Source organism: Pundamilia nyererei, unplaced genomic scaffold (assembly GCF_000239375.1).
Source record: "Pundamilia nyererei isolate P.nyererei 1_Seehausen unplaced genomic scaffold, PunNye1.0 scaffold00070, whole genome shotgun sequence".
NCBI lineage: Eukaryota > Metazoa > Chordata > Actinopteri > Cichliformes > Cichlidae > Pundamilia > Pundamilia nyererei.
In genome coordinates this window covers 1,241,714-1,255,885 of record NW_005187471.1, presented here as the reverse complement: position 1 = coordinate 1,255,885, position 14,172 = coordinate 1,241,714, and the positions used below count along the sequence as shown (strand labels likewise).

Here is a 14,172-nt window from a genome sequence, read left to right as displayed (position 1 = left end):
TTTTTTCCCAATATTTGTATTAGGGCTGTGCGATATGACGAAATATATCAGATGTTGAAATTAAAATGCAAACCAGTCCCCACCACAGACTCAAACACGACAAACCACTTCTACTAGCTACGCAAGACTCATGTGTAAGAGTGTGGAGAGTTTACAGATGAGAAGCAAAACAAGAGTCATTAGGTGCTCAAAATAAACCTTAGACTCAAACTTGAGAAAAGGCTTTTCCCCCCAGCAGTTTCATGGATCAGTCAAAACACTCGACTCCAGGTACACGACGGCCAACTGAAAACACTTCACACAAATAGAATTCCCCGAGATTCGCAGAATTTACAGAAAATGCACTATTTTGTGGCATGTCGTTATCGGGATGAGAAATGTCTTATATGAGATTTTGGGACATTTTGGGACATATTGCACAGCCCTAATTTGTATATTTGTATAATGGATATTTTTTTGAATTAGGACTGTTCATATGTTTATAGTGCCCCCCCTTCTTCTTTTCCCACATGTCTGCACTGGGTAGGAGAATCTCATGTGTATAGTGACAAAAGACATTCTTTTAATATTTTAGGTGAAACCACTGCAATATACAGCTACAACACTTAGAGGCACAGTTATAATAGTGTAAAAAATCTCCCAGCTTTAGTAGTTCAACATATTTACATATAAAAAAAAATATTCATGAATTAGAATGAGGGTAAAATGTTCAATTAATTTGTGATTTTTGATTTGAGGTCATATTGCCCAGTCTGAACCTAAAGTCAAGTTTCAATATATACTGCCTCCTTTTAATTTTATTTTTATAAACGTTTTCTTGTTTTTAGGGCTTTGTTATTGATCTAAACCACAATGTTCTGTGTATTGCTGCTTCACAGTAAATGCTTTCTGTTGTTGTGAATCACCACAGTGTTATGAAGAAAGCATTAAAATTAATGTTTACAGCAATTGCAATAGGAAAAAGTACTTGAATCACTCTTATGATTTCCTAAACTATTAACCTCTTCCATTCTGTTTATAATGGCAAATTTAGGTAATTGATGTGGCTGATGGTTTCTTGGCTCTGATGGATGACAACGGAGAAACCAGAGAGGACCTTAAATTGCCAGACAATGACCTGGGAAAAGAGATTGAGAGGAGGTTCACTAACGGGGACCAGTTTATGGTGAGTTCCTGTGTCCTGGAAAAAATTTTTTTTTTCTAAAATCCAAATAAATTTTAGAAGCAAATTTATTTGGATATTTTCTGATATATTGCATTTCATTTAGTCATAAATGAACTCTGCTGTCTTCACTATATTTACTTAGTGTCCATTTTAATAATGTAATAATTAAGAAAAATTCCTTACGTTAGTCTAGAACACTTTTATGTGCTATTTTAAAGTGTACTAGTGTACTTTAACATGTTTTAGTGGTAGAAATGTCCTGGCCTATCAATTTGATAAGTCATCATGCCATACTGGATCAAACATATTTGCATAAAATATATACATAAAAATCAAGGTGATGTGAGAATACTGGACCCAGATCTTAATTCCTTTCCATTTTCAGGTCTCTGTGTTAAAAGCTATAGATGAAGAGCATGTAGTGGGCACGAAGACCATGACTTCCTAATAAGTAAAGGACAACGCTGGAGACCTCACAATCCTATCCTCCATTATGGTTTTGGAGCCTCACCAAAGCTACTGGCCTTTGCCCCACACCGCCACCAGATTTGCTGCTGTCAGCTAAAATCCAGAAACTGGACGTGGTCAGCTTCTTCTCTATCTAAAGCTCAGACGTGACTGGCATTCTCTCTAAACAGTCATCTTCCCCTTGCCATCACAGCATAACTTTGCAGTGGGTGCTGATATTATTCCAGTATTTCCTACAAATATTTCAGCACTCCATAACATTCCTGTTTGAGTACTCGTTACGTGTATTTGCTTTTAAATTACATTTTATTTTTAAAAAAGTTAAACATTTTCAGATGCCTGTAAACATGGCTTATGTTTACAGGGTAGATGCTGTACCTGATTTATTCTCTTTAATGTTTCCCGTAAAATAATTCAAATTCAGCTGGCTGATATTTGCTCCAGCTATAATCATTGCACAGTTAAGAGACCCTAAAGCATTAACGTTATTAGTAGCTTGACTATATCTGCCTGCCTTTACAAGTGACGCACAGTCATCTGCATGCACATTCATGACTAGTATACTCATGCCTTAGCAGCTATGAATTTATGTAAATGAGAATTTTACTTACTCATGGCAGGATTTCTATAGCTCATAGCCAGGACTCAAGATGGGCCTTTTTTTATTTTTATTTTATTTTAATTTTTTTGCAGTCTCAGCTGTTATGAAGCTGAACAGGCCATAATGGGGTGATTGGGTGGGGCCATATTCTCCTCTATGCTATAAAACTTTCCTTTCACTTGAGGCCTTTACAAGCTGTCAGATGTATAGAAACTGATTTTAAAAGAACAAAACACTTAAAAACATGTGCTATTTAGTCTTAAACTCTTTATTTTAATTCCAACAGTTTTGTCTCTATTGACAAGTACATTTCGCATTCTCAGAATGCTACTGATATCATTTTTCTTTTCTTTTTTTTCTTTTTTTGGCAGAAATTGTCAAAATATTGTATGATGTAGCAAAATCTGTGGAAGTTATACTTTGAGTTATCCAATTCTTGTTGTGACATTCATGACGAGCAGAAATTAGAAAAGTGGGAAAATGGTAGTTACAGAGTAGTTGAGTAAGCAGGTCTATTTTCTAGTCTAAAATGCCTCACAAGGAGTTTTATTACATATTGCTTAGGTTAATTACTTCTCCATTCACAAACTGTTCCTCGGAGACATCAGGTAATGGCAGGAAATCAGAATGTGTTTACATGCACTGCATCAATGTTGCTGGAGAACCTGCATTTATATGCTGGTATTGTTGGTTTTCTCCCCTACCTCCTAATGGAAAATTAAAACTGAATGTAGTGTTTTGAGAGTATTAGCATTGCTAACTAAATTTAAAGCATTGCAGTCAGTTTTTTCTTTTTTCTTGTTTTGTTTTTTGAGCTGAGCATTTGGATACTGTTTCAAGAGTGTACAAAAACCCTCCTGTTTAGCTTGTGTAGATGAATTAATCAGACTGGTTAGAGGTTTTAGTCTGCCTTTTGGTTTTTGGTTACAAGTGTCCATGTGTGTATACGTTCTAACACTAGCTATTCATTTTTAGTCATGAATCTTTGTTGTTGTACAAACCCTGTTCAAACCTCAGTTAAGCAAATGCATTTAAAACTGTAGCTTTCTGTAGCCGAAGTCCCCCAGTCCCTTACACCATGTAGAGAAAATGTTTACATGATGGTTATGACGTTAGGTCATTGCTAAAAATCTACAACAACCAGACTTCTTACATTTATGTGAACACAGGTTGTAATAAACATTGGAAGATATTCTTTTTCCTTTGCACAACAACAGCTGCTCTGTAATGTTATTATTTTATTATTGTTTTGTGTTTTTGTTGCTTGGACTTGAATCCAAGCTTAATATTCCATTACATCTGTCAGGACACTAAAGCAGCAAATTGTGTGTTTTTGTAATAATTGTATTCATACTGTACCTATTCAGTGTGCAACCTGGTCTTCTAAAAACCTTTGTTCCCTTACAGCTAAACTGGAATGGACAACTTAAAATTTCTCCAACAAGACACTGTGCAGTTTTGCAAGATGTTCAAAGTTGGCATAAGGAGGCAGGCTGGCAAGTGGGAAAATTATATCCAGGAGTTAGTCAGTGAAAGCAGGGTCTTTCCACTTAGTTACCTATTAAGATCTGTTGTTATTCAGTGGTTGGTTGTAGGTGCAAATACTACTTGGTTTTGTTTACAAAAAAGAGATGTTTTGCTTTACAACTGATTTTGATTGATGGTCTGAAAATGAAAAGATGTTTTCAAAGGCTTTACAAAATGCAATTGCAAATTAATTTTACTTGTATGGGAACATAATTTCAGGAGCCAAAACCATATTGTGTGATGCTTTGGCAGAGTTTTATGCCAGATTTCCTTCCTGACACAACCCCAAAGGGATTTGTCTCTCCTCGTGGAGCTTTGGCATTATAACAGTGGCTTCCAACTACCCCTTTTTTTTTTTTTTTTTTGTGTGTGTGTGTGTGTGTGTGTGTGTGATCTGAAACACCGTAACAGCAGTACCCTGGAATGCAAAAAGCAAAGGCTACTGCCTTAAGACCTTACTAAATAGACTAATGCTACATTTCAAAGTGAGAAGTAACTTCTTCATGGAGGTGGAAGAGCTAGCATATGAAAGCTCAAAAAGCAGGAGGAGCCTGTGTAATGAAGTTATTAGGCAGACTTTGACAAACAAGGGCCCATGCTCGACAGCTTGAAGCCCCTGCTTGCCTTCTCAAGCACACAAATCTGCTCACAGCTAAAGCCTGCAGAACCTTAACCTGATTTTTACTCTACTTTAAAAGCAATAAACTGAAAAAATGTGGTGAAAATGTAACCTGTCCATTACAAACCACAGTAAACATTCTTTTGCAGAAATAAAACTATAAATGTTAAACTAGAATACACCGTAGTATTGTGCTGCTTCTTTTTTCTTTTCATTTTTTTGGGGGGGTTAAATTGTCATTGCACCTATGAAGAGATGGCTACACTACCATCATGGCCCAAACAGAAGATGTGCATTCCTTAAGCCCCTCTGTTACATTTGTTTCTAAAGTTGAACCCAGGATAATGGACTCCAAACATCCTACAGCTGATGAGCTACACAAATTGGTATTTCACATCATGCCATTTATCCTCTGTTTAGCAGTCTTGGATGTGTCTCTCACAGAGACTTAGGTAGCAGTATTAATCCGATTCTGTTCAAGGAAATGTTTACGCTGTATATGAGATGGCCCTGTGCTGTGCTTGTAAATGAGCACTGATAAGACTGTGTCATCAGTGAGGATAATAAATGACTTTAATTAGCATGTCTTCTATTGCGAATAATCTTTCTTCATCATGTATTATTCTGGGGGAATCTATCTTTTTCTCCATCAAAAGTATGCACTTTACTATATAATTTTGACTCTTCTGGTGTATCTTCATTTGTATATGGACCAAAGGTACATTGTAGCATCTTAAAACTGGAAATGAGATGCATGTACTTGCTAATGTCTGGCTACTGTTTTGTTTCTGAAATAACAGCTCATTAAGATGTTACTGGCTATAAAACCTCATTACTATAACCATAAGTCATATCCTTAATGTGCAGTATTATTTTGGCTATTTAAATATTCATGATTGACATCTCAGAGGTGTGGCTAAGTTTGAACATGTATTGCAATCTCTAATATCTTATATGTTTTTGAATTGGAGGTGGGAGCAGTGTTCATTTGGGCAATGTCACAATTTCACTATTCCAGATGTGACTGAAATTCAGAATAAAATGTCATTGACATGTTTCATAGCCAGATGAAACCTGTTCGCTTGATGAATTAAGCAGATGAAGGATATGGAGTTGATTCTAAATGCTGAACATTTATTTGGTAGGAGTTCACTGGAACTCTCAGTATAGGGTCCAAAGATATGTTGGCGCACATGAAGGAAAAACTAAAATAAACTTGTCACAAAGACAGAAAAAACCCCTAAACTTCAGGAACAGTCATATCTAAGATACGTGCATTCTTACAAAGAAGAAATGCACTGGCCAGTAAACACCAAAGAGCCTAAAAGATTACTGAATGCAGCTGAAGTGGTTTCATGTCTGCACTTTAATCCTATCTTGATTGTTTCCTTTAAAATCCAGTGTGGTGGTGTACAGAGGCTAATTTTCAAGACAGCAGTGTGTTGATGGGGATGTATGAGATGGCGCTGTAATCCTTTCATCATGTAACGTTACATGTAAATTTGAAAGCTCAGAGTTATGAATCTAAAGTGTTTAGTTGTAAGTAAATTTAAATTCACGGCAGTTAAAATCTTCATATTCAACGGCTAGTTCCAGTAATGTTTGTTTTTCATTGTAAAAGATCAACGAACATTTAAAAAGTCAGACAGAAACAATGGGGTTAAAGGTTTTTACCTAAACTGCTCAGCAGATGGCAGTCCAACATCAGAGATTTTCGTATTGCTTTTGAACTGTGTGCATGATAGCACAGGGGCAACAAGGGAAAGTACTTTTTTTCCCCAAGTTTATTCAAGTTATCCAGAAATTATACCCTTTCCCCCACAGATGAAGAATTCACTCTGTGTTTTACGTATTCTCTGATGTCTAAGTTCTTTAATTCAGGATGAACAGTGTGAATAGCCAAACTGAACCTATTCAATCGAAGCCACCCCAACGTGTCTCAGCCCTATTCTTGAAAAATGCAGAAGCCTTGGTAAATAGATTTTGTAGAAACTACATCCGTATCACTGTACAGATTTTATACTGTTTTATACAAAAACAAAAATCGACACAGAGAAGTCTCCTGTGATCTTCAAGAATTCTTTACAGGGGAATGCCAAACTCTTTCAAAACTCATGTGGGGAGCAAAGCAGGGATTGTAGAGGGGATTGGCAAAGGTTTTATGAGCCATTCCACAGTGCTCCGAACCTGTTTATCCAGACAGTGAAGCAGCTGGATTCCTGGTTGACTTTGAGTGGAGATGAACCAGTTTCAAATTATTAGAGATTTGATAGAGTTCTGGGATAGAGGGCTTGCCTTGTAAGTCAGGGTAAACAGTACTCACACACACATAGGGTACATACATCAGCAGTGGGGTATGGTCAAACACAGAAAGTACGTTTATGTAACTTTGGGACCCATTTCTCAAAACAGCATGAGATGGGGAGAGAAGAGATCAAAGCATTAGTGCGAACCATGTGCTTTTATTGAAACTGCATGGGATTAACTGTGCCTGTGTGCGAAAAAGCTGAGTAAAAATATAGAGCTATCTTCAGCTTTTAGTGCCACACATAGGGTAAGAGCGATATCACACTGTAAAAACACAAAAATATTTATAAAAGTGAATCAGAGCTGCATCACCCTGGTACAAAACAAAGTCTAAAGGAGCACTAGTGGGTGAAAATGTTCATGTTAGATTAAAAACTACCCAGTTACCACTAATCTTATCATACAAGGCCATCACTATTCTGAAACAGGCTTTCAAGTTCAAAAAACTACCTAGTCTATGCAACAGACCATTTCAGTTGAGCCGACACAGATTTGCATCTAACCAATGAATAAATGAATAAATCAAAATCACCGAGACACATGGTAGTGTCAGGTGAGATGCTTACCTTAGATTTTAAAGTGTGTTTCATCCATTAAAGCTGAAAAGTCAAGTTGAAGTTACGTTGCACTGGTTCTTTTATTCATAGAAGATCACATAAACACTGCTGGAAGTCCTTACAGGAATATTAAACATGGCACGCAGGCAGGCATGAAAAGATCAAAGAGCAAAAATCTCTTTATTAAAATGTATCAATAAATAATCTAGGAGGTGAAAAAGTGCTACGCAACATTAATAAGTTGAAAATCACTTCCCAAACACCATCTCATCTTCGTATCTGGAAAAGAAATAACACCTGAAGTTTTTTAAACTACTGCAGATAAATATGACTTCTCCAACTTAAACATGTAAAAACAGTAAAGGTTTAGCATAATTAATTAGTATTAATAACTTTATATTTTGTATTTATTCATTTACAGATAATGTGACTTGTTTTAAAGTGTGTTATATATTACTTTTTATGTTTTTAGCATGTGGTAGTGGTGAAGTGTTTTTGAAAATAAGGAAAGTTTTACTGCAGGCTCCAGATTAGGAAGTAAGGAAAGAACTGAGTGAAGGAACGCTTTATCTAAGGATCTGAAGTCCATAAGAAGGTATTTGTTCTCCTTTTAGTTCCTCAGTCCTAAAACGTGAGAAACAGCAGGTAAGGTTTCTGTACAGCTGTGGTGTCTGAGTTTGTGTGTGCAGCCATCTTTGCAAAAATACAGTTAAAAGTACTGCAATATAATGAAGTGACCATCTCTTCTTAAATTAATAGAGTATTTTCTTTTGTTAGGAAAAGCAGTGACTGCGGAGATGGTAATGCACATCAGTTGGCCTCCCATATTTCTCAGCAAGTCTTGGATGGATTGCAATTTGATTTTGGACACATGTTCCTGAACCACAAAGGATAAGTCCTAATGACTTTGTTAATTCCCTGACTTTTTCTTGTCTGGCTCTGAGGCTGAACATTTGTGGTATTTAAAGATGGATTTATTTTTCTTTGTATTTATTGAAGCAGATAATGAGACTAGAACAGAGACTGGACAGCTAGAGACGTCAGCTTTCAATTTGAGACTTCATCTCTTATGTGCTATTTGGTGTCAGATGTTTGTGGGGGAAAATCTGTGATTTTGAGCTCTGCAGTGAGCCTTTCCACATTTGTAAGGAGCTGCGATTAATACCAGAAGGGCAAGGCAGTGTTTTTTCTTCAGGAATAGTTATGCTAACAGATGTGTTCATCTGAGAATCAAGCTCACAGCATGTACCTTCTATTTTAGCTGACACCCTTCTGTACACTCATACTGCTGAGAAGACCCATCTGTTTTTGAAAAAGAACAACTTCCATGGAAGAATTAGTCAGTGACTTCACAGGCAAAATATTCACAGTAGTCTTGTTTTTATGGAATGAAAGATTGAATCTTTGTGTTTCTTCTCATCAATGGACTACAAGCACATGCTGTTCACAAACCACCAAAACAAATAAATGACTAAACACAAACTATTTTATTGTTCTTCTTATGCTCAAACTGTGATTGAACTTCCAGGACTTAGTAGGCAGCTCACAAGCTGTTTCTCAACTATAACACAACTCTCACCTGACAAAACTCGCACATATTCACAAGTGTAAAAACAAACATGCATCCAACAATTTCAAGATAGAAAATGAAATTACACTAAATAGCATTACTTTCATTACATTGGCACATCTTAACATTAGGAAATGCATAAGTATAGTAAATGCTAACAAAAAAGAGCCTCTGGCCTTCAACTTTTGGCAAAGTATATTCAGGTCTGGTGTCTCTCAGTGTGTTTACAATGTTTCTACATTTATTAGGAGAGACACAGTATCCATATGGAAACAGATATACACATACTATGTTAAATTGCTAAATAAATGCTTTTAATGCTTTTAACTTTTTAAGTTTTGAGAATTTATACAAGCAGTGCGAAGATGTCTGTGAGCACTGAAATAAATATTTATTATGTACAAAATAACTAACCTAATGTACAGTACATATAGTCAGTAGTTTTAGTATATATACATGCTTGCCTGCATGAACAGATATTTGGCATTGACATGCATTTGAAAGTGACAGGAAAGTTTGCTGTTAGGGTAGCTGTGAGAGGAAAAACAGATTTCCTTTGGTGTTTTGGTGTGTGTGTGTGTGGTGGTCTGCAATGATTTTCTCTTCTTGTTTCCTGATTGTCTTTGCGCTAGTCATGAATGATGGACAAATTCGTACCAATAATTGCTTCTGCAAACCTGACCCTGTATCCATCAATAACAACAATAACAAAATAAAAGCATATATGGATTTATGTGCAACAATTTTACAATTACATGGGGTTACTTCAAAATAACAATAGAATTTCTGTTTTCTGCAATTCCTTTCTATGGACGATTAGACTTTGAATATTCAGACTGCAGGCTTTAGGACTGTTTAGATGCAGTGTGTTGTTTCTGGCCACCTGCTCCCCTCTGGCACAGCTTTGAACTTCCTTGTGTGTGTGCAACCTACAAAGTATGTGTGTATATTTGTAAGGGCAGTTAGCAGACTAGTAGTAGGAATGTTGAAAGGTTTCGTCCAACATCTGGAGGTTGACTCCTGCAGCAAAGAAGAGTATGTGGGTTGGGTGCGTCATTATTCAAACCAGATGAGAATAGCTTTTCATAGCCGAAGAATAAAAACACTGCCTTTCTGTACATTAGGTTGAATTTATTTTAAGTATATTTATTTTCATTTTGACACCATTTACTTTATTAGCAGATAATTCATTTTCAAGATTGTTTTTACATAAGTTTGCATCTTTACCTTGCAGTACTTCGTATCCAGGGATCATTTTACTCAATTATATACTTTGAAGAGTATAACACACAGAAATGTAAATCAGTAAGAGCATTAACCCCTTAGCAGTCCAATTAGTCCCCTAAACCATCCAATGTCCCGTGGGCGGTACGTCCGACTGCTAACAGGTTAAACCACCTTTTCAATATCAAATATCATACTAGGTTATTTTTTCATAACCTAGTATGAAAAGTTTTAGGGTAGGGGACATCTGTGTCTGTGTCCAGTGACGGAAGTCTCATAATCTGTCTGTGACTGTTTTTTTTAGATAAAAAACAGCAGCAATGTATTGATATTACATTATTCAAAGTTGCTGATTTGTTACTGTATGTATAATGTATTTTTGTTAAAGAACAAGATGTTTGTCTTCTAGTTTTATTTGTCCTACCACTAACAGGGTTACATAACATAGCACCAAAGACATACCGGCTGTTCTTTCCTGCAAAATCTCTGATTTATTTTCCCCTTTAAAGGTTCTGGTTTCAGATTACTGGAATCAGCTGAATTTATGGAAAATAAAAGCTGGTACACAACACGTGTCAAGGTGAAAATAATACTGACTGTCAGCAACTTCTGTCTTAAATGTTTCTGTTTGTGCTATTACTCATTCTCAATTACTAAGGGAGATGGAGTAAAGGGATATTATGGGAGGCGGAAAAGAAATTAAGCAATGCTATCATACTAATAAACAGATGTCCATTCACTCTCCTCAAACTCTTATCAATCCCCAGGCCATAGCTAGAGCCACCACACAGCTGCTCATTGAGTATGTTAAATAAGATGAAACTAACACAGCACCATGGTGACATCAATTGGAGTGGATGTCTGGCTATAAAGTGGTTTCAGAGATTGTCAAGTGACCAACGAGGCTTATGTTTGGCATAAAAATGCCAAGGTTGAGATTTTGAGAGGGGTACCATTATACTGGTATCTAGAAAAAAAGAAAAAATAATGATCCAAAGAAAGCAAAGATTGATATTTAAAGTGCATTGTCAGCTATGTGCTTCAAAGCTCTCATGTGGAGAGATAAGGGGCTTAAGATGTGTGTAATATTTGTTTGAACCAAAAATAAAGTGAACTTTGTGTCCTTAAATTGCTCCAATTTCTGTCTGAATGTATGAACGTTATCTGTTCACAGTGCCCTGGAAACAATCTCAAGGACACGCAGACAGAGCCACTTTGCCAGTATGTTGTGTTCCCTGTTCCCGCAGGCTGTTTGTGAAACAGCTCAGTCATATTTTGTCTCGCCTCTGAGGAGAAAGGCATGAGAAAAAGGCATGCTGCCGGTGCAGATGTCCTATCTCTTTTCATTGAAGTGACTAGCACTATATAGTGATCCACATATGCACACATCCACAGCAGCTGTGCATTGCACTGTTGCTGAACCGACTTGATACTGATGAAGAAACTTGATAATGCTATACAGACACACACATGCACATGGGTCTGTTATACAGTGCACTATTAAATGTCTGGCTTATTAGCTTAAATTTCCTGGAATTAATAGCGGTTGACCCCAAAACACTAACGTAGCAGGAAAGTCTGTGAAGCTTTCCACATTTGTATGTTTGTAGACCCTGTCAATGTGAGTGTGTGTGCATGAGTATGTAATGTGCTACATATGTTCTGTGGTTCTGTGTGTTTGTGGACTGACTGGGAGTGGTTATGAAAACAGTGTTACCCAGAGTACAGTTCTCCTGGATCACAGGTTACAGCCCCAGGGGGTTGTGGGATAGGCTGGGACACTGTAGGGAGCGGATAAACCTCTCAGAGAGTCAGTGTGTGTGAGTCCGTGCGTTTTTCAAACCCCCAAAAAGCGGGACGAGGAGACTGATGTAAGTGACATCATGCTAAAACAGAACAAGCTGTTTTCAGCTTAACGTTATATTCACCACTGACAGTCGTATGTGTACGTGCAGGTACGTGAGTGAGCGTGGTGTGTCCAAACCAAACCATATGTAACTGAAATGCATACCTAGGCAAAGCTGTAGTTGGAAATATGTCATTTAGAATTAGTAGTAGTTTTAAGAATCTTAAGTATCCCATAAATGTCCCATTTTATTTAACAGCTTTTTAACATGAGGTCACAATAAAATATAATAAAAATGTTCTGTTGACACTATAAGCCTAGAAGGTGCATGTGAAAGTCACCTATTGTAAATTTTAGAATAGTAGTCCTATCCAAGTAGATACAACTACAATGTTATAAAATGGTAGATATGCAGTCTTGTTTTCATACACCAGGTGGTGCCAAAGTGTCTAAGAAACCGGCGAAGACGTAGCACAACACCACCCATCTGTTATTGTTTTAAAGTTAAAAGGGGAAATTCTGAAATACTAACGGCATGAAGAAACACAAAAAGCACCACAACAACTATGAATGTCAATCTGTATATGCCGATTCATGCAACAAGCTGCATAATTGGAAAATAATAGGAAAACACCAGGAAAAATAGGTCATTTTTTGTCATAAGTACACTTTGCAATACAATACAGAAATGTATTTTCCCTGCACTTTTGTGGAATTTACTTAGTTCGTGATTCACTCAGAAAATCCACAATATGCCCCCAAACTGACCTTTATGACTGAGCTTCCACCTGCAGTTTCCCTTTTCTTTTTCTTCACCATACAAAACGTTTTGTCCTTATTTTCATAAATCCACTGTACTCTGCCTCATTGTTTCCCCTGTCTTCTGTTTTTTTTTCTTCTTTTTTCTCCAAGACCTCTAGTAGTATCACAGTTTCTCACATCTGGGATGCACCTGTCACGGTGAGAAGTCCGTTTTCCCATGAGAATCCAGTTCTTGTGAAGTTAAAAATTCTACCAAGCCTACTTGGATGACTTATAATGTTTAGGGTCTAGAGCTGTGGTTTCATTTCAGTCTTAGGTTTTTATTATCCCAGAAGAGAAAAATTGGTGTAGAACAGTGTGGACACATTTTATTTTGCTAAAAGGATATAAAAAGAAAAATAAACCCTTTCGCACAAAAGAATAAAACTATAACCCCTACTATCCCATCCCTCAGCAGAATTTGTGGCTTTGATACATGAATGTAAATATTCAGTATGTAAGTCTCAGAAATATATAAAGCTTCACAATTCCAATTGGTGGTGCTTTTTTATTTTTTTGCGTCTGTTGTCAGAAGTCCAACTGCTGCTATATAAAACATTTGTAAGATGAGATCGGTTAAGGCAGGGATGTCAAGCTCATTTTATACTGCAGGCCACATACAGGCTACTTTGATCTTAAGGAAGCCAGACCAGTAAAACTTTCCCTTTTGTGTTTATAAAGAACTTTAACTACAAGTTTAATAAAAAAGAAGTAAAAAAAAAGAAGTAAAATTTAAACAATATGCCTCAGTTTTTTCTCCATGATAAAGAAATGCTGCTGTAGTAAACAAAAGATGCCAGTCAGCACAACTGTAAGAAATAACTTTTCACTTGCTGGGCCCACATCCTCTTTTTAGGTTAGACAGCATTTTAGTAGGTGAAGGTGAATGCTTGGACATGAACTGAGCTGCGGTTTGGGGAAGGCCTGGCGAATGGGACTGGCGACGGCTCCCGGGCCTGTCAGATCCCTATGTACTAAATAGAAGTGAAGAAGTTAAAGAATTGAAAAGGGGAGGGAGGGAGGGTGGGGCGCGTAAACGAGAATGAACAGCTTGCAGAACTGGGGGGAACCTATATAGATGAGAACCGGAAGGAGCGTGTTTGGAGGCGTGGTCCCGCTCCTGAAATTCTGATACATAATCTCCAATATAAAACAGTCATTTCTATAGGAATCATTAAATTGTTTATCTACTACTTATTTACTTTGACGTAGTATGAATGGGCATGGGGAGGTCTTTATGTGTAAGAGAAGCTGCAAAATACAGTTAAAAGTCCAAGGTTTTCATCCTCCTTCGCATTTCTCTTGTTGCGCCAAATCTGGCCTTATGATTGACACCCATGAATTAAGGGCTTCTTATTTAAGAGAGCCCAATGGCTTGCAAAGCCATGCTCCCTACTACATGACCTTTTCTGCATTTGTGACTGTAAACAGCTGGCTACTTTATGGTTGGCACCAGCTTGTGGTCTTCTTCTTTTTTTTTTTTTTTT

The 14,172-nt window shown here is 37.0% G+C and overlaps 1 protein-coding gene across 4 annotated transcripts in view; it reads left to right on the top strand.

Moving 5' to 3' along the window:
* eif5a2 (eukaryotic translation initiation factor 5A2) overlaps positions 1–3,432 on the top strand; it is a 7,039-nt gene extending 3,607 nt beyond the window's left edge. For all 4 annotated transcript variants that reach the window (XM_005736594.1, XM_005736596.2, XM_005736595.2 and 1 more), the window contains exons 4-5: positions 1,034–1,165; positions 1,551–3,432. In XM_005736594.1, coding sequence (XP_005736651.1) covers positions 1,034–1,165; positions 1,551–1,613 — 195 coding nt within the window. In that variant the 3' untranslated portion in view covers positions 1,614–3,432. The remainder of the gene's footprint in view (positions 1–1,033; positions 1,166–1,550) is intronic.
* The last annotated feature ends 10,740 nt before the right edge of the window (positions 3,433–14,172 follow it).